A 27609-nucleotide genomic window follows, 5' to 3' on the forward strand; every position below is an offset into this window, starting at 1 on the left:
ACATTAGTATTGTAACTACCTATATGCGGGAATATCAGACAACTTCACTCCAAAAAGACCGCTAAGAGGAAGCGATAAAGCCTGGAGAGTTGAGCACTCAACATAAGTAGACAGGACCCCACGAAGCCATGTCGCCAGACTGCGGCTTTCCTTTTACGATCTGGTCCTGTAGTCCAATTAGTTTCGTTGAACTGGCTGAACAAACACTGCAAATCCCAGAAATAATTAGCTTGTTAAAGGAACATTCAGGTCAGCATAATATGAGTAGTTGGGACCATTTAAATTTCTGCCCTCCGATCACTTTACTAGCTTCCCATCACTGACGGTCAAGTTTTGTGCTTTTGCAGAAAGCATTCTAATCTAGCTCAAAACTGCATTTCCAAGTAAATAATCTCTTCCTGCTTTTTAACAGGCATGCCTGGAAGATCCATTGTGTTCAGGCAACAGCTATCAATTGACAATTATAAATTGGGAAATGTATTTCATAATTTGCTGGCTGTCTATGAACTCAAACGTTACTAGCAGCACTTCATTTCTCGTATTAATGGAAAAAGTAGTTAGTTACCTACGTTTTTACATTACTATCTTATTTTCAGGCTACCATCACTCAAAACAAAATTATTTTTTAACACTTCACTGTTCATGAAATCTCTGTACATTTGCTCGCTTTCCTTCTTTTCAACGTGAACGCATTCCACAACTAATCGTATGCACCAATGTTAGTTGGAAATATGTAATAAAGAAAATATACAGTGTCCACCTCAAGCGCCAAATCGCTCAGAAGTTACCCATAAGATTACATACTAACACTAAACACAGATAATTTAGTAATGTTTATTAGCACTGAGAAACTGTTGGGTATGAATTGTGCTATAGAAATCTATTGTTAATAATTGACTGCTCCGTCTCCAATCAGGTGTTATTGCAACCAGGGTAGCTTTTTAATTTGCTAATTTTTACCTCATCGCTTAATTGATGCCTGTATCCTTGCAGTGTCCTTTAGTAAGCATCGAATTTGATCGCAGAGCAATTCAGCAGCGGAAACTTACTTTAATCTGACAGTTCTAGATCACAAGGAAACCCTTCGTGATCATGGGGAAATTTATTCTGTGTGGTTGTTATTAATTAAATTAAATTAATCATCTCTTTCAATAATGATGTTTTCTACCAGCTCACGCACAAATTGTATTTTTTTAAATAATTTTTATTGTAATTGCTAAACAACATCCTAACAAATTGCACATGCTAAGCATATTATTGTACCCGCATTAACTCCCATCACTTACGATATTTCTATCAACTCACCGTGTTTTGTTTGTGGCGAGAGGGCATTTCCAGTTCCACAATACAGACATTTGAGAGGGCTGACCATGACCAAGGGCCTGATTTAGATCTTTGGCGGATGGATTACTCTGTTACAATGGTGACGGTTATCTCACCCGTCGAAATATAAATCCCAATATATCCTATGGGATTTATATTTGTCAGACGGGTTATTCATTAACTTTTAAAAACATTTTTTAAAGAGTTTCATATAACACGAAATAGACACAAGACATCAGGTATCAGAGTGCTTTACATGAGCACCAGTTTCGTTACAGATAGACACATTCATTTTTGTTGGGCATGGGGAGATTAACAGCCTGATTCATGTAGGTAAATTGCACTCGCAAAGGGCCAGATTCTGAGAATCTGGCCCTTTGCGAGTGCGATTTTTGCATTTGGTATTCATGATACCAAATGCAAAAATCGCTATGTAAGAATTCGCTTATTTGCGTGGAATGGCATTTAAGGAATCTCTAATAGAGATTCCTCAAATGCTATTCATGACACAAAACGAAATAGCGATTTTGGACTTTTGGGGCCGCTATTTACCGACAGGTCAGACCTGTCGGTAAATAGCAAAAACTCAGAAAAATGCTTTTAAAAGCATTTTTCGAACTTGCATGTAGCACACACACATGTCCTTTGGACATGTGTGTGCGCAACACCTGTCCAAAATTGCATTTTAGGGGTGCTACAGGGCGTCCTTTGGACACCCCTGGCACCCTTAAAATCGCTATCTTAGTTGCGAGTAGCAATTTGCTACTCGCAAATCCCCATTCATTCCTATGGGCCTCTTGGCCCATAGGAATGAATGGGGAGTATTTGCGAGTAGCAAATTGCTACTCGCAAATAAAGAACATGTAGGAATCGCTATTTAAGTAGCAATTCCTACATGAATGCCGTTTTGCGTGTCCTCAATAGCGAATCGCTATGATTCGCTATTAGGGACACGCAAAACGGCATGTACATGAATCAGGCTGTATGTGATTTGCCCAGAATCACAGGATGTTGAGCGTCGTTGCCGAGACTCAAACCCGGTTCCCCAGCTTCGAGGTTGGCCGCTCTAGCCGTAAGAGTAATCTGTGCGCCAATATCTAAATCAGGCCCCAAGTCTGTTGCGGTTTTTGTGTGCAGTAACCAGAGAGATTCCATCCATATAGAAGTGAAGTAGTGATGGTCCACAGGTCCTGCGGCCATGCGTCGATTGCCTTGGCACCTTGAGAAAGGCTACAACAGCAAAAATCTTATTCTGGCAACTTGAGGTGGTAAAGGTAGCAGGAAAGCTTTACGTTAACCCCAAATATCCTTCAGGTGGGATGAGACAGGAAGAAGTTCAGCATAAATTTCATTTAGTTCGTTACAATATATCAATTTTGGGACATCCCTCTGCCCCAGCAACATGCCACCACCTCTTCCCCTGTAATAATGTCAACGCCATGTACCTCCTGTGAGCAACAGGAACCTCCCACACCCATCTGAGTATAGTTACCCTTGTATATCATGGCAAATCATTGTGTTTAACGCTTTGAGGACTTCTTCCCAGTAGTAGCAAACACAGGGGCAAGACCAGACAATGTCTCACAAATTCACCCCTTCCTATCCGCGTCTATCACTCTTAGAGTTCTCACACTGCCAAATTTCTGTAAGGAGCATGGCATGCAATAAGCGCGCTCCAGAATTTTGTAATTAATGATAGGCAGCCTAGATCTTAATAAACACAAGGAGATGATGGACGGAGCGCTGAAACTTTTCAGACACTCGCCCCCAGTCACAGATCTGGGTTCAATCCATCATCCTTCTTTAGCTCACTTCACCACCCCAGTTCAGACACAGCTATATGCAAATCGGACTTGACCCTATGCCTCATGGGAACAGTTCAGACCGAACTGCCAAGCCATGTCTTTCCTGGACCAGAAACAAGCATCCTGGGACCAGTTTTGGGGTAATACCCCCCTCATCAGCCAGGCTAGCTTGAATCCAGAGGCAAAGTGAACAAGGGACCCACGTCTGGGCATACCCTGCCAACATAGGGCGAACAGAGCAAACACAAGGAGATGATGGACGGAGCGCTTAAACGTTTCAGACACTCACCCCCAATCACAGATCTGGGTTAAATCCATCATAATTTTTCAGCTCACGTTACCACCCCAGTTCAGACACAGCTATATGCAAATCAGTCTTGACCCTATGCCTCTTTTTTTGTATTTGCATTTGTCACCCCGAGTGGGACGGGTATGCTCTCCATGCTACTGAAGTCAAGCTATCCTGGCTGATGAGGGGCAAAGGCCCGAAACTGGTCCTAGGATGCTTGCTTCCAGTCCAGGGAGTACCTGGTATGGCAGTTCGGGCTGGACTGTTCCCATTGGGCGCAGGGTCAATACTGTTTTTAAAATGGCTGGGTTCATACTGGAATGGCATGGGGAGCAAAAAAACAACAGATTTAGGCCCAGATCTTTGTACTGGGGTGAATGTATGACATTGTTCTGCATTCTGTCCATCAATTGTTTTTGCATTAGTCTAGATCTTGGTGACATTAGGCCTGTTTGTGTGCAGGAAAACCTCTACATTACCACTGATATTTCAAGCTCCAGCTTCTCCTCCCGCAGAGAGCTCATGCCTGTGAAGAAGAGATCATAACGAGGCACGGATGCAAGAAAGTTCCTTTTCTTGTAGATTTATTATAAGATCGCAGGAGCCCCTAGGAGTGCGTCCTCGTCCTGTGCTTTCTGTCTGCAACTGCCCAAGTAGAAGCATTCAGTACTCACAGAGCTAGTTAGCAGCCACATGTGATATGTTAAATCATAACAAAGTTAAAGCAGGCAGAACAGTAATATTAAAACACAACAATTCCACGACAACTAATGTTATGTATACATCTTTACGGCTCTCTACGCAGAACCCAGGAGCTCCTCCAGTACTGTGTAGAGACTAACTGCTGTATAGCCATTAGTTTCTCCAGTGTGTTACAGGGCACAGACTCCATGGAGTGACTGAGTGTATTGCTCCTAAGCCTGTAATATAGAACACTATCTAGTGGCGTGCATGGGATATCACTGGAGATGACTTCCAGAGAATACATTGATTATTGTCCTATCGATCCCTTCATCATCCCCCTCTTTGGCATTTGGGCCATCGCCTTTTGTTCATGTGTGGCTGGTATCCGAAGGAGTTTTCAAAGGGGGAGGGAAGGAGAGTGGAGTTCTCTTATCACCGCTTGCCTCGTTAGCTCACTCCAGGCCCGAGGGACAAACGGGGCGCTGTCGTTCTCAACCAGGGTCGTGCCGTAAAGACTCCTGGGATTTTGCCACAGTGCACCCTTATTGTGCTCCTAAAAGGGTACCCCTCATACCAATCAGCTTCATGATCGCCCTGTAAGTGCGCCACAGCCCTGGATGTGGCCGCCGTCATATCCAAGGCCCCCACCCCACCATGGCAGGCTTCATAACCTCCTGCAACGTCTGATTACCAGTCCTTCTAGCTGGACACTTCCCATCTACCTCTGAAGGTTCCCAGTCCTTCTAGCTGGACAATTCCCATCCACCTCTGCAGGTGTATCCCGTCCCTATCGGGGAAACCTAGTGGTGTATCCACTCAAGAGACCACGCCTTTTTTACCAAGCCCTTATATTACTTGAATATGCATTCAGGTGTGACCCCATTGTGCCCAACACCAGTGGGAGCCTGTGCACACGACGGGGCTGCAAGTCACCTTCCTTACCTCGCTCAATTGCTCCCACCGGACACCAGACTGGAGGCCAAACAACCGGCTCCAAAGATGCGGGACTGCTACCAGCAGGCACAAAACTCACCGCAACCCAAATGACAAACGCCATTCTGACCCGGATGCGACGTGCCTGACAGCGTGTCGAGCATGGGACAAAGAGGGTGGCCAGTGGGTGGGGGCAGCTATAAATACCTGTCTCCAGCCCACAGCGCACCAGAAATGATGCAGCAGATGCACCAGACCCAGAGGAGGGGGTGCCTGAGACAAGGCGCGGGGAGGTTCCTGAAGCGGCACTAAGGGGGCCGCTCTCTCAAGGGGCCCACTGCGTGCGCCCAGAGGAGGGGGTGCCTGAGACAAGGCGCGGGGAGGTTCCTGAAGCGGCACTAAGGGGGCCGCTCTCTTAAGGGGCCCACTGCGTGCGCCCAGAGGAGGGGGTGCCTGAGACAAGGCACGGGGAGGTTCCTGAAGCGGCACTAAGGGGGTCGCTCTCTTAAGGGGCCCACTTTGTGCGCCCCGGGCAGCAGCATATTCAGAGTGTAGATCTGGGCGGGACCCCGGTCATTGCCCTTAGTGGACTCAGAGAACGACGTAGATAGTATTTAATATAATGTACTGTCTTTGGATGTTTTACATTCACCTAAATGTATTTATTAAACAAGCTTAGCCGAATTTGTGTGCTATGGTGTACTTGGCAAATGCACTGCTTAAATTGTAAATACAAAAACATACTAATTCTCTCTCTCTCTCTCTCTCTCTCTCTCTCTCTCTTCTCTCTCTCTCTCTTCTCTCTCTTCTCTCTCTTCTCTCTCTCTCTCTCTCTCTCTGAAAAATAAGTCCCTTTTCAAAAATGAGCAGCAGGGCCCACCCCTTGCAACCAGCTGCATAAATCAAGCAGTGGGCAAATTACAGAAACTTCTGTTAAATATTATTACTTTTTGCACAGTGCTCTCGATTACATGTTTGGATAACGTATTCTCTCTCTCTTTTTTTTTTTTTTTTTTTTTTTTAGACGTCAACTGAGAAGAAGGACATTTTACTTTCTCCCTGGTTCTGCACAATTGAAATCTGAGAAGGTGGAAACATGAGATTAAAAACAACCCTTTTAAAAGAACCTAAACATATCCTTTCACATGGAAAAATAATGATTTTGGACTTGTAATACTTGATTTAGTTAGCACACTATTCCAAATCATCTTGTTTTTCTGTCCAATAGACGTAGAAGTGTATGTTACTTTTTCTAACAGCTGGTTACAGATATAATGTAATTTCACTGAACACATTGTTTTTGGTTAGTGGTCATGAGTCAGAGATGGATAATATTGTTACAAGTTGTGATTGTTATAGTTGGAGGAAAATGTATATCTAGAAGGGGACCTGTTGGCATTTTGCTGTCATCTTATCCAGTGTTTCTAAACGTGTGGTCCGTGGAACCCTGGGGGTCTGCAACACCTATTCAGGTGATCCGCTACTGCTTATAAAATTAAGTAATATTAGCAGATCAATAAACTATGTACATTAAAAAAGCAAATACAGTTTTAACACACTCTTCAGATGTCAAACAATTTGAAATTGGAGCTAAAATTGGAGGACCAAAAAACTAGTTGGGTTCAGCGTCTTGTTTCGTGGCAGCAGCACACGTATAGCAAATATAATCCACTAGGGATGATTGGTGGCCTCAATTGAAGCACTGGTATGCATCGACAACAAGAGAGCATGCATTAGAGCAAAAAAACAGTGATCTCCTAAAGTCTAGCATATCACACCATCTTTAAGAACTTTGGATTTTTGCAATTATTTTGTTTATGAGCTAAAAGTATTTCATATATGTGTACTGGTTTGATATATCTTTGTTTCTGTAGTTTTGTGTAATGTTTGAGGTTCAAGTCAGAGGTATTGTTAAGGAGGGGGTCCCCATCTTGAAGTAGTAATTCACTGAAGGTCCACAGGGGTCAAAAGGTTAGCAACCATTGTCTTACAAAATTAAAGAATCAAAACGCTCCATATAGATAGATGATGAAAGGATAACCAGTGTTTGTCCTTTAAAAACATTAGAATGCTCATAGAAAGTTTGTGTGTGTGTGTGCATGTGTGTGTTTGTGCGTGTGTGTGTTTGTGTGTGTGTGTGTGTGTTTGTGTGTGTGTGTGTGTGTCACACACACACTATATATACCCACACAATATATCATTGTAGCATATAAATGTCTGTGTGTATATATATGCTAAAATTATATTAATTCAAAAAATCTTTCTAAAAAAAAGTGTGATATTTCCATAAATGGTTTTTGTGTTGCAGACTTAAATTACACAATTTCCTCCTAATATATGTAAAAACCTGCATGTTGTGAATTAGTATTTTTCTTAACACCATTGCACATAAAGAATTGGTGAGCTGTGTTGGATGGACCACAGCAGATGAGTTATATTCTTGTAGCGATGATCATCAAATTATGAAATGGAATTTGCTAACCAGTGAGACGGTGCAAGTAGTTAAACTTCCAGAAGATATATATCCAATAGATTTCCACTGGTTTCCCAAGACAAATGCAAAGAAGCAGACCCAAGGAGAGATGTTTGTACTCACAAGTTCTGATGGTATGTGTTTCCCTAAATCCAAATCCCTAATTAATGTTTGCAAGTGAAGTTCACTGATGAGGTCCAAGTAGGCCTTGCAGTTTGCACAATGCACGCTAATGTTTCTATAAACAAAACAAAACAAATGTTAAATGAGATATGTGAATTGTCATACTCAAAATGTATTATATATACAGGGAACTTGGTAAGAGTGTTGTGATAGTTACTATGCATTATCAAGGGTTCCAGCTGTCCTAACATCTTGGTTACAATTTCTAGAAGTTTCTGGAAAACTACTACAATGTAATAAAAAAGCGAGATAAACATCCATTTTATTTAGAAAAATATGGAAAAATAAACTTGCTTGTGCTGTCATGTTACAGTTGACTTCCAATTTGGCATATCCCTACAATCAACCTTACTAAACCTCTTAGCCTTCCAGCCTGCTAAACGCGAACGACTTGGCAGGAAAGCCCTCCATACTCCTAGTTTAGTTCTCTGGAACTTCATTCTCATTTTTTATTGAATTTAAGGCAAACTTCCTGGGGATCTGCAAACACTTGATGACTCAAGTATTATAGGTTGCTTACCAGTAGTGAGCTCCAATGTGTTTTGCCTTTGAAATGACAAAACGACTTAACTATTCGTATTTAGGAGCCAAGGAACTTTAACATCGCCTACCCAGCGCTTTGCATGTTGATACTTTAGATCACATGCCAATGTAGGTGAGGCCACCAGAGCCTTTTAGCAAGTCAACCACTAGGGAGAGTCATCCAATGACTTCTCTGCTGAGCAGCATGGTGAAGCAGCAGAGGATAAACTCCTGCATGCCTTATTCCCACAGCAAGCAGAAAATGTGAATGTATTCTGTCCTATGTATTTTTTATTTTTTATTTATTTTTATTTTTTTTCTGGGTTGTTTGCCCGCCCACACTAAATCCAAAATCGCAGCGCGTATGCGCTTAAAAAAAGACAGCGTAAGTGGCAGAGGTATGTTTGCAAATAAATATAAAAATTTTGGAAGTACAACCATTTTAGTTATGGCTATCCGGCCTGTCATTGACAGCGGTAAAGTGACCCATTTTTTCACCTTTGTCTCGAGCCAGTCTACTGCCTTGCCGTAAATCAAAAGCCATAGGTCCTGTATCGAGCGGCTAATATGGATCCCCAGGTATTTCACCTCTCCCGTCACCCAGGTTATGGGGAACTCGGTATGGCATTGTACCGTTCCGTCTGTCAGCGGCAGTATCGTAGATTTAGACCAGTTAATGGTAATGCCCGTCAAACCACCATACCGCACTAGTTCTCGCATGAGGGGGGCGAAATTGTCGGCTGGATTCTGCACAAAGATTGTCATGTCGTCGGCATATAAGGACACTAACAGCCCTCTGGAAGTGAATCCTATACTGCGCTGGGTGTGGTGTTGCCGCAGTCTCGCCGCGAGGGGTTCTGTGGCGATGGCGAATAGCAGTGGCGATAGGGGGCAGCCTTGCCTGGTCCCCCTAGAAATACTTATTGTCCGCGAAATCTGTCCATTTACCTTTACTCTCGCCGTGGGACAATTGTACAGGATGCAAATTTTCTGAATAAATAGCCTACTGAAGCCCATTCTCGTGAACAGTGCTTGCAGAAATTTCCATTCGAGGGAGTCAAACGCCTTGGTGGCGTCCAGCAAGGCAGCTGCCGCTTGGACCCTCAGGTCCAAGTAGTGGAGCAGACCAAATAATGTGCGCAGATTGTGTGAGGTCGATCGACCTGTCACAAATCCCGACTGATCCGACAGCGCTATTTGGGGCAGCATCGGTTTCAAGCGTTCCGCCAATAGTGTAGCGTAAATCTTGGCATCCAGGTTTATTAGCGAGAGTGGCCTGTACGAATCCGGGCTCGTGGGATCTTTGTCAGGTTTTAAAAGTGTAATTATCATGGCTTCACGGAGCGATGGGGGAAGGATCCCAGTTTCGATCGCTTCCATGTACACCTTGTGTAACCTGGGGACAAGGATATCAGCGTATTCTTTATAGAAGGACGCCGTAAGACCATCCGGTCCCGGCGCCTTGCCCGACGGCATGCCAGCTATGGTCGTCCGTATGTCATCCTGCGTGATCGGCAGGTCCATGTATTCACGTGCCCCGTTGTTAAACCACGCCAGTGCAATTGTGTCAAGGTAGTCAGTTATTACCTCATCCTCCGGTTGTAGTTTAGAGGCGTACAGGTCCTCATAATAGGCTGCCATAGTGTGTAAGATATCGTTTGGTGTCCTGACAGACTCACCAGTCGCAACCGTAAGTTCCAAAATATATTCCGCACCTCTTGGCTTTCGAAGCATCGTGGCTAGTGTCCTACCAGGGCGGTCTCCCTCCCCATATCTCCGAGCCTGAGCGTATTTATTTAAGAACTTCACCTCTCTGTCAGCTTCCTCCTGGTACTGAGTGAGTTTCGCCCTGAATGCCGCCTGGGTATTAGCAGTAGGCAATCTAGTAAGCTCAACCTCTAGAGCCGCCAATTCTTTTTCTAGCGTATCTAGTGTGTTTCTTATGGACCGTAACACTCCCGTTTTTAGTGCCATGCAGTGACCCCGTGTCACAACCTTGCAGGCCTCCCATAGCGTACCAGGCGATTCCACAGTACCTTCATTGAACTCAAAAAATTCCTCCAGCTTAATTCTCAATTCTTCCCGGAATACCTGATCCAGTAGGGCCTGCGATGGAAATCGCCAGCTAAATGGCTGTGCGTATCGTGCAGGAGTGGCCAGTGTCACTACCACCGGAGCGTGGTCCGACAATGATCTCGGTAGGTGTACCGCTGCCACTACCGAGGCATGTAGGTCCCTGGACAGCAACCAGAAGTCCAGCCGCGACCAAGCGGCCCTGTGGGCTGTAATGCAAGTGCCCGCCCGCGCATGGGGGTGCAATTGCCGCCAAGAATCAACTAGGGATGCCTCTAGGATAATGCCTCCCAGTACCTCTGCTGCCCTTGGGTGGTGTTCCCGGGCAGCGCCCTGTCGATCTACCGCGTCAGACAGCACTACGTTGAAATCACCCGCCTATAGTATTGCTGCATCACCAATTGTACGCATTTTATCCCACAGAGTCTCATAGAAGGCAGGGTTATCATCATTCGGGCCATAGACATTCACCAGCAATAACTGTATTCCGCACAACATTCCCAAAATCAATGTGTACCTCCCATCCGCATCCGTCAGCACCCGCTGTGTCACCCAGTGTAGGCCTCGGCGGATCAAGACTGCCACCCCCCTGGCATAATTCGAGTATGGCGCGTGTATCACTTCACCCCATCTAGAGTGAGTTGTGGGGCTTCCGTGGAACTTAGATGTGTTTCTTGGAGCATGCAAATATCTACATTCTTCCGTGATAAGTAGGCATGTAGCAATCTCGCCTTCCTCCTGTCATTCATCCCCCTCACATTCCAAGACAAGCATGTTATGGACGGCAATCTGGGCTTCCCATCCAAGGCAGTACTCTCCCCAATCGTCAAGCACTCTCCAGCGGCCATAGTGATACTATAAGATGAAGGTGCAGTCGGCTCGGTAGAGCGCTCGACGCAGTATCGCCACAGCTCCAAGGATCACAGTTTATCGCAACATTGTCAGTGACTATCATATAGAATATCTCCAGTGACATATTTAACACATAGCTTTTACGGGTTAACAGTGCAAACCAAACAGACCCAGGTCCCATCCCTCCCACCCCACCCGCTCCAACCCCCCAATTAGGTCGTGCAGTCATCCCCCCAGTACCAACCCAACTAAACCAAGTACCAACAACGTTAGATGGTCTAACCATAGTTTGGGATACATCCCTCGGGGTACGCAGGTGTCTGCCTTCTAACCCTGTACTTTTGACAGGGCGATCGAGTGCAACTCTGACTCTGTGCGCTACAGGGCCCATCGCGCCCCAAGGCAAGCGGAGCAACAATTATCTAGTAACAGAGATCTGGATAGGTCAATAGTAAGCACAACTCCTCCCCGCCCAGGTGGTTAGCGCCCCATCTCCCTCAGTGGCATGCTTACGTTTTCCCTCCCTCTAGTAAGGGTCCCAGCGGCGCCATATTCCATAACATATGATATTATTCGACGTCACTTAGCTGGTCAGTGTCCCCACGCTTGTCGGTCTCAGTCTGCCCCCTCTGTTCCTTAGCAAGTTGTTTGGCAAATTTCAACGCCGCTTTGGCGTCCGTGAAGAAGGTGGGTTTACCCGGCCCCTGCACCCTCAGCTTCGCCGGTTAGATCAAGGAGTACTTCGTGCCTGTTTGTTGGAACACCTTTTTTGCAGGCAAGAATTCCCGCCTAGCTGATTGAACTTGGAGCATGAAGTCAGGGTACATTGCTATCCGGTTCCCCTTGTATTGCAAATCTGCCATGTTGCGTGCCAGTCGCAGTATCGTGTCCCTGTCCCTATAGTTTAGAATGCGTGCAAGGATTGTCCTTGGTTGAGCTCCCGGCTTGGGCACCGGTCCTAGCGTGCGGTGTGCCCTTTCTACCAGAAACATTGGGGATAGTTCCTCTCCAAATAGATATTTCATCATCTGCTCAACGTAGCGTTCCATATTCGCAATGTCCGTCGATTCCGCCACGCCCGTGATGCGTACGTTGTTTCTTCTGGACCTAGCTTCCAAATCTTCATTCTTCATTTGGATCAGGGAGAGCACCTTGTCCATTCCTCGCAGCTTCTTGTCAACGTCCGATTGGCATTCCTCCGTTTCCGTCACACGCGTTTCCAGTACCCCGACAACTCCTTCCTGCTTGTCCATTCTTTTAGTCATACTGTCCATCCGTGCAGCCAGAGCGTCCATCTTCCCATCTATGCCTTGCAGACTCGACTTTAGGTCTTGGAACATGGCCTTGATGTTGTCGGCTGGCAGCACAGGCCGGGCGTCCCCCGAAAGCTCCTGATCCGGCGTTTCATTGCACGTCGGCTTCTTGGTCGTCTTTTCAAAAGCGATCTTGGGCTGCCGCGTGTCCGGTTTGCCCATGGCGTCGACCAGCCCCGTCGCGCCTCTAACCGCTGTCCAGGAGTACCGTGTGTCCAACCCGGGCAAGTGAAGTAGCAGCGGTCGTGGCTTTTGAAAACTGCGTGCCTTGTTACTGCGCCAGGCGTCTGCAACGTGATCCGGCGAAGGGGTCAGCCTCACTTGCCAATGGGCAGCCGCACAGCAAATTCACCCCCTGGCACCGCGTTGGTCGACCTCAGGGCGCCCAGAGCAGTATGTCCATACAAAGCGGCATCCACTACATGCAATCACAAGGAAAGTATTTTGTCAGTCTACCTCCAACCGTTTTGGCTGCAGTGCGCAGGGTACTGGACAAAATGGCGGTCCGCGCTTGCCAACCACCACTAGCAGTCCCAAGCAATGACCACGGACGTATGTCCAAGAGTATCAGGCGCTGTAGGGCCTCGCGTCTCCCAGCGGGTCAGTCGCGTTCAGGCAGCTCACCGGGTGTCTCCCTGCCTCTCCGGCGGTGACCGAGCGCCCCCACCTCGTCCTCCGCTGCGTCCGCGCGCCTTCAATCCTGCGCAGCGCGGCCCCCACCAATATCTCCTCAGGCGCCTGTGTCCTCGCCTCCGGAGCGGGTGTGTGCGGTGATGCCGCTGGCACTAGACTCCGTCCTCAGCAATCAGGCCAGGCCATCCAGTCTCCGAACCAGGCGGCACTCTCAGGATGGGCTGAGCCGGGCACCCACTCACTTCCGGCCGGCTAGCTCCTACGCAAGCTCCCGGCGCCACACGCCGTAGGAGGCCCCACTGCGCAGGCAGGTCGGAAAGGCAGTTCCCACCGCGGGCCGGGCGCGATATCGTCAATCCTTCACGTGTTAAGGCGGGGATGCCTCGCCTGCACAAAGGGCACAGGACCCGAGCCCCAGAGGCAGTTATGGACGGATTTTCGGCGGATTAATCAACTCGATCGGCGGAGCTACACACTCAGGCAGCCATCCCGCTCGGCAGTCAAGCCACGCCCCCTATTCTGTCCTATGTATGGACAGGAATTTAGTCTGTCTGGTCCCTGAACACTTTACCGTTGTAGGTGACAGAACATGTCCTATTCCTTAAAAGCAGTCGACAAAGTGGCATCATTGCCCACAGGATCACTCTACACGCCTTTTAGTAAATCGGTTCATGTAGTAAGAGAAAAACATAATACTCCTTTGTTTAAATTAAAATGTTAAGGCCCACTCTTAACAGTCAGCAAATGGAGTGATATACTTGGTAAGCATGCTACTAATACCTGGTCAAAACCGTGAGCTAAGCTGTGTCTATGGGTGTCACTTCTAGTATAATTGATGTGTCCCCAGAACCATAATTGTAGAATCTCATCTTTGTATTACAGATACATAATTAGGAATATATTTGCACAAGAGAAAGGATTGTAGATATTATGTTGGGAAATGTTTTTAACATAACTATATATGCCTGTAGGCCTAAGCAGTCTCTAGACTAGTGTATTCCTAACACTAACACTGCTAATGATTTTGTCTCAATATTAGCACTCAGCAAAATGGTAAGCAAAATGTAAAAAATAGACCCACACTGCAACCAGTTGTTAAATTCAGTGCTTCTGGTTTTCCTGTACAGCAACAAGGAGCTGTTCCTGTAGGTTTCTGTTTACGAATGGCATTGGAAGGACCAGGATGATGCCAAAAAGCTAGAAAAAATGCTTTGTTATACACTTTGTATTTATTGCACAACAGAAACCATGTCTTAGATTAGCCATCTGTGTGGTACTCGCATACGATTCTCCGGTTGAGTGCCTTACTTTTCTCTTGAGCTTTTAGGTCTATGGACATGCTATTCCAGAACAATCCTTGTGATGCAATCGCCATCATGGGGTCAAACTGCTTGACAGAAATCTTGTTTACAGGCAGACGTTAATCCAGTCCATGCCAGAAACCAATAACCGGATGTTAGAAAGTGCCCTCTTTTTGCATGGTTGCCCCCACTTTTTGCTAAACTGCTGATATATTTTGACTGAGTGCGGCCTGGCTCCTGCCAAACAGGTACCCAGGGCCTATGTTCTTTCCTTAAAACTGCATGGAAAACAAAACTCAATTGGCACTCTCTGGCCACAGGTCAGCCTCTTGTAAATGGTACCACAGGTACCAAGGGCACTGTGGCCAGGGAAGGCCTCTGAGGGCTGCAGCTCTTATTGTGCCACCCTTAGAGGCCCTGTACCTTTACACACACACACTGCCTTTGCAGGCTGCGTGCTTTGGTGCAGAACAAAGTGAAGAATCGACATGGCACATATCCCTGTGTGCCATGCCTTCAACCCACTGCTCTTGCATAAATCAGCCACCCCTCTAGTTGGGTGCTCTATACAAGTGGTGAGGGTGCAGGTGCGTAAGCCCTGAACCCCTACCCTACAGTGTCTAAGCCAATTCTTAGACATTGTAAGTGCAGTAATGTCATTAAGAGTATATGGTGCTGGGAGTTTGTCATTACGAACTTCAGAGTACCATAATGGCTTTACTGAAAACTAAGAAGTTTGGTATCAAGCTTCTCAGCATATTAAACCCACACTGATGCCAGTTTGGGATTTAATGGAAAATACACAAGGAGGGCATCTTAGAGATGTCCCCTGAAAAACAACCTAACACTAGTGTCCAGGCTGAGTGGCTGCTCACCAGCCGCGACCACCAGATATGTTTCTGGACCCTTGGGTCGAGAGCCTGCTGCTCTCGGGGGTCTGAAACAATGCACATCCTAGGATGAGGTGCCACTCCCCCCCCTCCAGGATGGGCAGGGTCCATGAAGGGGAATCTTCAAAGGCTTGCCACCTTTGTGAGCTTCCCCAGGCCTTTTGCTGCTTCCAGCAACTGCCCCCCACCGGTGCTGAGCCCCTCTTTGGGCTTGAGAATCAGCTGGAAAACCAGGTGGGGGAGGCAAGGTGAAGCACAACTTTGAGTCCCCGCCATCTTGCAGATGGGGGACCCAGCCAACCAGAGTGAGGCATATGCCCCCCCCTCCCACTAGAGGGTGGCATAATAGGGGGTGTACCCACCCCAAGGAAGGGGCCCATTGGTCTCAACCTTTACCTACCTGTAGCACCCCTAAATCTAGTATTTAAAGGCACCCCTAAACCTTGCATTCTCAGACAAGAACCGACCAAGAAGAAGAAGGACCGAAGAGCCGTGCGGAAGCTAAGAAGAGGAGGATGCCCACGGACTTGGCCCCAGCCCTACCGGCCTGTCCCCACCTCACTCCTTCAGAAGCAATATCCTGTTGTGTCCTGCAACCAGCAACCTCAAGAACCCCAAGGACCTGCCCTGCCTTCCACAGAAAAGACTCTGTCTCCCGTAAGCACTGGATTTGCTCACCCACAGACTCTGGCTCTGGCCAAATCCACGAGTCTGCACCCGACACCCATGACCCGAGTTTGAGTGGCCCAACACCACAAGGAGGACTCCTCGGCGATCCTGACCTGAGATCTAGTGATCTATGACCTGCCTCGAATCTCCCAGCGAAGCCTGCAGCCTCTTTCTGGAGGATCCCCCCGACTGCGACCGGAGCTGGTGGGAAAACCTGACGCCTAAAGACACCCCTGCACCCGAGTCCCACGATCTTGGGTGGCCCAACCAATGGTATCCCAGCATCCTCACGCTTCCCAACGTACCCCTCCAACCATTAGTCACCTCCAGAACATCTTCATCCCTGAGCCTGCAGTCTTTGTTGAAACCAGAGAACCCCCATTGAAATCAACAGTGCACCCAACACCAAACCAGCACCCTGCTCCCAGCCGCCAGTGCGCCGCTGCGGGTGTACTTTGAGTGCTAACTCTGATTCCCCTTTACCCTGAGCTAAACCCCAGGAGCTTTGCTCCCACAACTTGTGGCCTGCTCTTGAGCAGCCACCAACCGGAGACCCCCTAGCCCCCATTGGATAACATTGGGCCTCAGCACTCTGCACCCGGCCACCCTAGTGCCGCTGAGGGTTCTTTGAGAGTGCATCCTTGACCCTGGGGGAACCCTTGTTCTAACCCCAGAAACTCAATCCAGAAGACCGAGTACTTACCTGTTAACCAATAACTTCATTTCTCTCCATATGAATACATTGACTGTTTTTCCTTGAAAAGTGTTTTTAAGTGTGGAGTTGATTTGTATGAAAACCTGAAAAACTACAATTGTGCAAAATTAATTTTACTTACCCTTTCTCTAGGAAATGTCCCAGTGTGATATCTAGGCATATCAGACTGAGTAGAAAAAGTAACCTAAAAAGTAACCTAAAAAGTAATCTGAAAAGTAATTTCGACATTTTAACTTACCTGTATTTCAATCATTTGCATTTGAACTGACATTCACGTGTAAAACACTGCATAAGATTTTGCAAAGCATTTATTTCACTTATCTGTGCCACGCTTGGCTTGGTTCTGGAAATAAAATAACTTAATAATATTTTTATACAAATAAAATTTGGTCTAAGTTCAGTCTTTGAGTGTGTGACATCATTTGCTGATTGAGTGTGTACAACAAATGCTTACCCCTTACCCTCTGATAAAGCCTTACTGTTCGCCCACACTACCACAAATAGAGAGTAAGGTGCTATCTACTTTTACCTCTGCCTACTTTTGGGGTTCCACTGGACTCTACACAGGATCACCTTTTTCACCACTTACTCAACTTTCTTAAATGGCAATTGTAGTGAGGAACCCATACCATAGTCACTCACAACCTTATGTTGATCTGATGCTTTTTCAACCCTCCTTAAGAACACCACTTCTAGGTGATCTTCCCTGGGGGATGCAATTTCTTCAGATAAAGCGGTGTTGTCAAGCTTAAGTGGACCCCTCCAATCTTGCATTGCAGTTGTGCATTGCAGTTTTATGGATGAAACGACTGGGATGGCTGCAGCCTTCTGGCTCGGCTCTGGGAAGTCCTAGCTGAGGCAAGTTGGTTTGCATTTTTGTGGAATAATGTCTATAGTGTCCTGGGTTCTTGGGTGTCCCTAGGGAACGTGCAAGGTCAGACACCATTGGAGTGGCCGAACTTTCAGGCCTCACCTAACATTCCCTAAGCACCTCACCCCTTCAGTTCATCAAAAATGTTAATCATATTATTGCTTCAGCATTACTTGCCTACAACACCATTACTCTTAGGAGAAGCTGACATATACTTTAGACTCCCCTGATTGACCTCCTGGCTGCTGCATCCCAGTGCACAAGCAGTGGCTACCCATATGTCTCGCTGAAACAAGGGGTTTGTTGATTTGTAGGGTTAATTTAATGACATTTACAGAAGTTGTTATTCCACTGCTGCAGTTGACCACCCTTCAGAGTGAGAGTGTAGAGTGTGATTTAAAAAGGGGGCTATAGGAACCTCTACTATATATTTAAACGATTAAGAGTCTAATATATGTTGATATATTGGTAACTCAGATGATCAAAGTAGTTGGTCACCATTCATGTGCACTGATCACCCTATACAAGGGAATCTAGCAAGCATTTGCAGAAACATGTAATGATTATTTATTTACACACACACACGTCTGCAGAAAAAATGTAGAGAAAAACGATTTTAAAAGACCACCCTTTTGAGACAGCTAAACCGATCAGCTAATTGTAAAGTTGCCAAACTCAAGACACTAACAGCAACATTTTAAAGTATTCAAGGATCTAAGCCTGGTTCCTTAGAAGGCCATGATAATTAGATTTAACCTACCAATCAAGCAGTTTTCATAACCCAAAAATCAGACCCAAACTCGTGGGGTACCAACTCTAGGCAATGGGACCAAATTAGTTGGATCAACTGTGTATGTGCCTTCAAGTTAGCTTTAACTTAATGACTTAAGAGACTGCTTGCTGTCATCCCGGTCCCAGGAGGTGAGCGGTGGGGGGCCGGAGGAGCCGCCGGAGACACCAGCGCCGCGGAGAGGGAAGAGGACGGGCCCGGACTCGGAGGGAGAGCCCAGTGGAGCTGCAGCAGGACCAGGGACGGGGGCGGTCTACGTCCCGCGAAAGGTTGGTTCGGGCTCAGGCTGCCTCCCCCCCCTTTGCCCGTGACTGTATCTCGCCCCCCCCCCCCGCATACGCCAGCTTGCGGCTCATTGGCGGCCGGGGGGGCAGGGGACTAAGCGCGAGAGAAGGTGAATCCACCCCAGCTTCACGTTATTGGCGGTGGTGAGGGGAGACTTGGTGCGCCACGGGGGCGGCCGGCGCTGGAGCTGACGCCCGACGGCAGCGGGACACCCACAAACTGAGAGCCACGCGGTGAGAACCCGAAGAGTAGCCCTGAGAGACAGGTCTCCCCATCCCCCCCCCCCACAAAACGTGCGAACGGCCAGGGGGGTTTCCCCCCCCCCCACAGCTATATCTGCATCGGAACATCGTGCGGAGGGGGTGGTAGGTGGCCCTACCCCACCAGTGGGATACATGTTGTGCGGATACAGCACTACATCCACGTGAGCTGCGCCTCCCGCGCGCGCCAGGCCGCCCACTCCTATATCTGGTCTACTATTCTGGTAGCAACAGCTCTCCCTCCTGAGTGGCCTGGGCGCGGTGAACCGCGATTGCTGTGCACCATGGTCCAAAAGGGGGCCAAATCTGTGGAAAATCCGGGGGGGACCGAATGCAGTTCGTACCATGTCACTTACTGAGGGAGAGGGGGCCTCGTCGACACCTGCGGTACAACCTCAAACAGAGGATCAACCTACGGACAAACTGGACATTATCCTGCAGGAAATAAGAGACTCTAGGGCAATATTGGAACAGCAGATGGGTACCCTGACGACAAACCTCTCCCTGCTCAAGGCAGATCACGGCAAGCTGGCCGACAAGGTCAAAGACCATGGCCTGACGTTGGAGGGGATCAAGCCAACTATAACGGACCATACTGTCTCCATCCAACAGCTTCGACAACAGGTCACCTCCCTCGTGGATCGAGTAGAGGATGCGGAAGGCCGGAACCGCCGCAACAACATTCGCGTCATAGGCCCTCCGGAACGATGCGAGGGGGCTCAAGCGGCGTACTTTATGGAGCACTGGTTCCAGGATCACATTGCTGAAGAGGGGCTATCACCACACTTTTGGGTGGAGAGGGCACATAGGATCTCGACGGGTAGACCCAAATCTGGATACCCCCCCCGACCACTCATAGTGCGCATTATGAACTACCGAGATCGAGATGTCCTTTTGCAGAGAGCACGTGAGAAATCCCTCATCCAATACGAAAACCGGAAGATCTCCCTCTACCCAGACTACACCAATGCAGTCCAAAAACTACGCTCTTCATATCTGGAGGTGAAAACGGTACTGCGTAAGGCCAACATCAAGTATGCATTGCTCTTCCCGGCCCGCCTGAAAATCATACATGACAGGAAAAATCACTTTTTTGAGGGCCCCTCGGATGTCTTCGAATGGCTGGAGGTGATAGGCATAGACGGCAGTCGGAGGACCACACAGGAGACGGTTGTCGACGGAGCAGGGACCTCGCAACCACGTGGCCCGACGGGATCTCCCAAATCGCGGCGAGGACTACCAAGATACAGACCCTCACGAAAGCAGCAGAAAGAGACCCAGCAGGACGCGGTTGCCGTGACGACTGCTTTCAGGGAGGACTCTCAGAAAATTACAACTGACTCGGAGGACAGCACAGTTCACTCAGACTCGGATCACAGTGTGCTGCTGTTCCCTACCCTGACCCCACGTGCAGCTGATGATGTGATGGACAACTGCGGGGGCGAGGACCAGACTGGAAGTGGCTGACCTGCCTACAAACTGTATTGTACCTTGCTATTTGATTTTTATTTTGATATGCTTTGAGATGCTATTCCGTGGGGGGCGAAGGGTGGAGGACACTCTGCACTAGTACTCGGCTGCTGCACGGGATTGCTGGGGTTTTAGGTTTCCACACCTTGCCTGTTGCAGATGTACATTGGTAACGATGCCCCTGCGGTCGGACTGCCGTTGAGCCAGTAGAGCCCACCAGGTGGGAAAGGTTGACTAAAATGGTGCTGGGCCGACCCCCCGAAGGCGAATGCACTGGACCTCTAAACTGGTTTAACAATGGTTTATTGTTGGGCACAGCTATGTTTCTTCGCTGCGCCGTTGTTGTTTATTTTTGCGTAGGGGATTGGGGAGGGAACGTCTCCTGGTGGTTAGGGCGAAGAGGTCAGGTGAATCGGCCGGTATGGACGCGGTACATGTACCCAGACGATTATGGCTGAAGTAACTGGTAATTACAATATCACAACCTGGAATGTACGGGGCCTGGGGGCAGTGCAGAAAAGGCATAGAATACACTCGTTCCTGCTCAGACACCACACACAAATTGCCTTCATTCAGGAATCCCACCTCACCGACTCTGAAGTGAGTAAGATGCGGAAAAAGTGGAGAGGCACTATTTTTTCAACAACTTACTCCGCTTTCTCTAGGGGGGCAACAATTTGGGTCAGGCATGGCACGCCGTTTACAGTGCTGGAGAAGCGGGTGGATGACCAGGGCAGATACATTTTCGTGAAAGGCACTTTAGACGGTACACTAATTGTCCTGGGCTGTGTTTATGCACCGAACTTTGACCAGGAGAAATTCCTGGACAGAGTGAGCCTGGCATTGGCGGACTGGGCGGACATCCCTTGGATCATAGGAGGGGATTGGAACATGATCTTAGATGTGGAATTGGACAGGTCACAACCCCCCTACAGGTGGCGGGAGTAGCCAGGTTGTCGTACCTGTTCCGAACATGGACAGCGGGCTGGGGCCTGAGTGACATATGGCGCGCACTTCACCCAGAGGACAGGGAATACTCCCATTATTCACATATACACATGTTACACACTAGGATAGATAGGTTCCTATGTTCCGACTCCGTGGTTGCGAAGGTGGAGACCCCCGCATATCTGGCCAAGACTTTCTCCGATCACCGACCTTTAACATTCCGACTTTTGTGGGGTAGGGTTCCGACTCCAGTCCCCACCTGGCGCCTTGACCCACTCCTACTGGAGGATGGCCCCTTCCGGACTTCTTTATCTGAAACACTGGTCAGCTATTTTGCGGACAACTGAGACTCGGCCTATTCCAACTTAGTGGTGTGGGATGCCATGAAGGTGGTGTTCCGTGGCGCAGCGATAGGACAGTTAGTCGGTGCCCGACAGGAAATACACCAGAAATTATGCGATATATAGTCTAGATTACAGCTGCTGGAGAGGGAGGTGGGAATTGACCCTACAAGGAAGGCAGACTTACAGAGAGAAAACGTAGAACACGCAGATACACTAGAAACGCTCCGTGTTATCGATCACAAAGAATACCTTCGTCGACAACATACAGAGGCGGACCGATCGGGGGCACTACTGGCCCGTCTGGTGAGAGATCGCCCGGACACTCCGGTGGTAACCCAAATCCGAACTCGAGACGGTACCCTGGTAGGCACACAGAGTAACATCAACTGGGCATTCTGTGCTCATCTGACAGCGCTGTATGCGCGCCCTGCGCAGGAAGATGTAGACCAAATGTCTGACTTCCTGGCCGACCTCCCTTTCCCGGAACTGACTGCGGACGCTAGGAAAGACCTTGAGGGACCCATCACACAACACGAGATACGCGCCGCTATTAAATCCCTTAACCGTAATAAAACTCCAGGCATGGACGGACTCCCTGTGGAGTTTTACGCAACCTACTCCGACACCCTGGTACCTGTCTTGGAAAAGGTGTACCGGACGGCGTTGGAGGAAGGCCATCCACCTGACTCCACTATGCAGGCATTGGTGGTTTCATTGCCAAAGCCGGGTAGGGATCACCTTGACATGTCCAACTATAGGCCCCTGTCGATGCTCTCCACTGAGTACAAAATCCTTAGCAAAGCGATAGCCCAGAGACTTCAGGCACACCTCCCTACCTTAATTCATAGGGACCAGTGCGGTTTCCTTCTGGGTAGAAGTACCTCCATGAACACGAGAAGACTGCATGCTATCATGGCGACGACCCCACAGACCCTCCCTAGAGCAGGATGTATAGCCTTGGATCTTAGGCAGGCCTTCGATTCTCTGTCCTGTGCCTTTGTTTCTGACCTTGCAAAGGTTTGGGCTACCGGACTCCATCTTAGCATGGATCCGACTGCTCTACACGGCACCCACGGCTCGAGCACGCACGGGCCGACACATATCAGCCACATATACAGTGCATAGGGGCACCAGACAAGGATGCCCCCTGTCCCCAATGCTGTTTGTCCTCGCTCTAGAACCCCTGGCCATAGCTCTGCGCACGAAGGAAGGCCAAAGAGGTATCCCGAGCAACGGCACGTATGACCTAATATCGATCTATGCAGATGATATTCTGTTATACCTTCGAGACCTGGAGGCGGATCACTCGGCCATTCATGACATATTCAAACAATTTGCAAGGGTCTCAGGCCTAACCATTAACCCGGAAAAATCTAATGGTTTTTACTTTCGGGACATCCCAAACCCAGACCCCATCCCCTTTGGGGCCCATCTTATTCCAGTGGCCCCGACTACGTTCAACTACCTGGGGATCCAGGTGTACAGGACACCTGAAGACCAGATAGACGGAAACATCAAGAAGGCCATCACACGGCTCCGCAGCTCGGTGGGGTTCTGGACTACGTTGCCATTATCGGTGGTAGGCCGGATCGCAGTTTCTAAAATGGTCATGCTTCCCAGGATACTATACTTCTTTGTCAATCTCCCTGTCAGCTTGCCCCAGTCCATTTTTGCCACTCTTAATACATTACTAGTTACTCTAATATGGGGTAATGGGAGGCGCCGGATAGGTCTCCGGAAACTACAACTAGGGTCTAAAGACGGAGGGCTAGGGGCACCGGATTTCAAAAGTTAGTACCTGGCCAGTCAGCTCCAATGGCTCTCCTATTGGACTGCAGGGCGGAACCTAGGCTACACACCTGACAGGCTGGACAGAGGTGAGCTACACACATTATTACTCCCGCGGAGCCGCATCCCGGCGGATAGGCACCCACTCCTCCGTACAGGTTTGGCATGCTGGCGGAAGGCCCTGGAGTACACAGCCCCAACAATAGCGTACGCGGATAATATCCCCTTATTGGGAATCCCGACGCCACAAGGTAGACTCACTAGTAGAACAACACGCCCCTGGCGGGAGGCTGGGGTAACTGAGGTGGGTGATTTTTTTCGGAGACGACAATTTATTAGACTATGCCGCCTTCTAGCAGGCTACCGGTGCCCCTCCACAATTGTATTTGCTTCACGCCACTGTTACACATTTCATACGCACCAGATGGGCGCCGCAGCGACTTCGACCTTCACAACATGAACTGGTACTCCTACTGTATTACATGGGTACAGGAGGTCACCTGGTGCGTTGGCTGTACACCGGCATCAGGGCACATGCCGCGATTCCGCTCACGACACTGAAACATACTTGGGAGCGGGACACGGACAAGATATTGACAGAGAGGGAGTGGCAGGCAGCACTGGAACATCCTAGGAGGGTTTCACGAAACGTTAGATTCAGATTCATACAAGTGATGATATTGCACAGGGCATACCTCACCCCTAAAAGGCTACACCTAATGTTCCCGGATGCCCCACATAGATGCCCGCGTTGCGGGGAGGATGCCGCTGGGTTTCTCCATATGATCTGGCGTTGCACGAGACTTCGGGAATACTGGTCTGAAGTATGCAGGGTACTCCACACGATCACGGACCTACCAGTACCGGTCGAAGCGCTGCCCTGTCTTCTAGGGCTGCGTAGACGGCCCAAACCGCAGAAAGCCAGACTGAAGTTGTTAGACTTCGCCATGTTACTAGCAATACGGGCATTGACAATGAGATGGAAATCTCCAAGAGCACCGGGAATACACACATGGCAATCAGAGGTACTGAAATGGGGCAGAGCAGAAGGAGTCACCCTACGGAAGGAGGAAGTGCGAGGTCACAGGAAATATCCCATATCCCAGGATTGGGAGGTCATGCTCATAGCGCTCGAGGATATGGATATAGCCCCGGCACCAGAGTTTAGTTCTCAAGGTTAGAGGGTGGGAGTCAGGGACTGCAGGGGTGAGGCCTGTTGACCCCCGCAACCCGTACGACTGTTTCAGGGCACACTACTTATTATGATACGTGAAGGCCAGTATAACCTGAGCTCAGAAGAAGAGAGTTACACAAGACACCAGGAGACGGGGAGGGAGGGGAATGTTTGGGGAGGGGAGAGAGGGAAAGGGGAGACGAGTTAATCTCTTGTTGAAGTCCCACGACACTGCGGCCTATGAATACAGAGGAGTATATTTGATATGTTACACACTGTGATTGGCCTACCTGTATTGTAGACAGCTCTCCGTTTGGGAACCAACAAGAGGAAGTGGGTTGTTGTGATTAGTGGGGAAAAATAGAAAATACCAGCTGATGTACCTTAGAGATTTTATGCTGTCATTGTTTTGATCCCACAGCTGTGAATAAAGAGTTTTTAAAAAAAACAACTATCTCTTGATCTCTTAATGTGAAATCAACCCTTTCTCTTGTAAGACTCTAACCAACTTTTAAAGCTTTGCAAGGTGAAAATAACTGTGCCATGTAGATTCTGACATGATTGCATTCTAGAAGATATCCATCACCACATCCAATTCACATTTCTCTAGAACATTTATCAGTGGGTAAAGAAATTACATTTTATTTATCAAAGACTGGACACATCCCATTGTCTTCAATATCTTGGCAAAACTGTAATGTTTGAACCTAGGAATCTTTGCACAAAGAGATTAATCTCTTAGCGACTATGACCTTTGTATCATCTAGATACATTTACATCTGTATCTGCTTTCTAAAAACCAGAACAATAATATTGAACTACATTAGAGGCAGAACATTCTACACTTATTTAAATGTCCCCAGTTTTGCAAATAATAAGATAACAACAAAGAGGGGGAATTAATCTGCCTGGAGGCAATTCAAGAATTGTGATATGCCTTCTCACTGTGGCTCTCAAAATGTGTTGCTTTTATGTGACCCTTCTCTTTTTCCAAAGGCAGCATTGACCACACCCAACTGTGCTGGAAGGCTACCTCTTAATCTGACTGTTTCATGTTTGGGATTCAGTGCTTAGAATCGAAAGCCTTAAGGTACACGAATCAAAACATAGAGTAGTACAAAGAATGGTAGATTTTTTTCCAAAAGAGAAGGATTCATGCCAAGAAAGGGTTCAGATGTATTTAAAGAAGTCAAACTGAAAAACAGTCCCGAAGAATCTGGCGTCTGACAGCAGTACATGTAGAAACTCTGTGTTCTCTGAAATCAGTGTTTTACTGCTTATTAAGATGTGAAGCATCTTGTTCATTATCTGCGTGGAGAGTTTGCAACCTATTACTTTATAGGAGGGGAAGGATTATTATTATCTTCTACATAAGATGAAGAAACTGTCTCCCTAGGAGCATACTGCCTAATCCTATCAAGAACTGCACACAGGTCCGACAATGGTTCAGGTTGTGTCTTTAAAGGGAGATTCTAAATCATCCACAAAACTATGTGTAGCATAGTCTGCATCATTGCCTCAGTGACTTAGTTGACTGAGGCTGCGGTGGAATTAGATTGCAAAATATCCTACACTGTCGAATATACTGTGTAAGTGGTAGCATGGCTACTCACTCACTGGAGTCTCAGAAGAAAGTTAATGTACAGTATTGCTAGAGTGCTTATAGACTTAATTTATAAAAAAAAGTCTAGGAATTTGTATATTCAGGATGATCGCAGTTGGAGCCTGACCAAAATTAGGCAAGGATGGATGAAAAGGAAAAGAATGATAGTCTTGCCCAGAATGAGTGAGAGTGCTCTTGAAATAATGAGAGCCCTAATAGTCTATCCATGACAGATTTGACATACATTTCTCAAACTCCTCATCAGAGGAAATTTGTATTTCGACCATGAAGAGGGGTTCATGGTGGCTGAGAAAGTTTCTCAGGTGTTCTCATTTGAGAAACTAAAGGAGTTTCTATACCATGTTTTAGCAACTTTTTTTTCCTGCTCCCTTATCATTTCCCTCTTACATATCTTACTGTTCATGTCCTTCTCCACAACACTGCTATTAACTATAGAAAAACATCTCAAAACATATTCTGCTTCCCAAAGAATGGCCAATTAGCATTTCCCAGGAATTTGATCAGCGACCTATTTAATTGATACAGGTATTTGCAAGGAGGGTCCTGATCAACCCTAGAATTCCTCGTGCCTATTTGTTAGCTGTGGAGCAGTGCTTTTCAGTGCTGTTTTGACAGTGTCACCTGTGAAAAGAATATCTTGCACCTAGGAACCCAAGCTTTGTGGTTTGGTGTTTCCCTTCTTGGAGGTACTGTCAAGTGTCTACACTCAGAGTTTCATATCTGGATAGGATGTAGAAACCCCTGAAATAAGGCTCTTCACCTTCTTACCAGTAATGACGGGATTGTTGATTTGGAAACTGTACACGGTACTGAATCTCCCTTTCCACATGTGACAGCCTTTAACCTCTGCTGAAGTCCAGGGTGTTCTTTGGTAATGGCCTTTCCTTGGACATGCTGCCTTCCCATTTCATTACATATAAGGGTAAACCCAATAAGTACGAGAACCTGGGTATTGATAAGTTGCAAGAACGAGGGTGCTAGTACATGTATATTTAGTAAAAGGACATTCTTTACTATTGTTCTGCAAGTAAAATATTGCACAGTTTCTGAGAGATGTTGTTTATTCACATATATATATATATATATATATATATATACACACACACACACACACACACACAAAACGTATTAGAAGAATAAACACTGTGCCCAGGGAAAAAGAGTTGGGTGGGTAAGTGGTTTGGTGAGGGTTAAAGGTTAGGTGAATGGTTTGAAAAAAACACAATGTGGTCACAAAAAGTAAATAGTTGGCATCACATAAGCATGTTTGAGCCACATTCAAAATATTCAGAAATCTATCCCATCGAATATGATACAGTAATCAATAAGCTGTTGTTCATGGGTAGATAATGGCATAAAAAGTCGACGTTTCAACCCTGCAACTATGTAGGTAATGT

At 47.5% G+C, this 27609-nt stretch overlaps 1 protein-coding gene across 2 annotated transcripts in view; it reads left to right on the plus strand.

Annotated features, from left to right (window-relative positions):
• Positions 1–27609, plus strand: part of IFT80 (intraflagellar transport 80) — a 326686-nt gene that overhangs the window by 14602 nt on the left and 284475 nt on the right. For both annotated transcript variants that reach the window (XM_078666860.1, XM_078666859.1), the window contains exons 2-3: positions 6059–6165; positions 7421–7641. In XM_078666860.1, the coding sequence (XP_078522986.1) occupies positions 6131–6165; positions 7421–7641 (256 nt within the window). In that variant the 5' untranslated portion in view covers positions 6059–6130. The remainder of the gene's footprint in view (positions 1–6058; positions 6166–7420; positions 7642–27609) is intronic.

The sequence above is a fragment of the Lissotriton helveticus genome, chromosome 11, assembly GCF_964261635.1.
Source record: "Lissotriton helveticus chromosome 11, aLisHel1.1, whole genome shotgun sequence".
Classification (NCBI taxonomy): domain Eukaryota; kingdom Metazoa; phylum Chordata; class Amphibia; order Caudata; family Salamandridae; genus Lissotriton; species Lissotriton helveticus.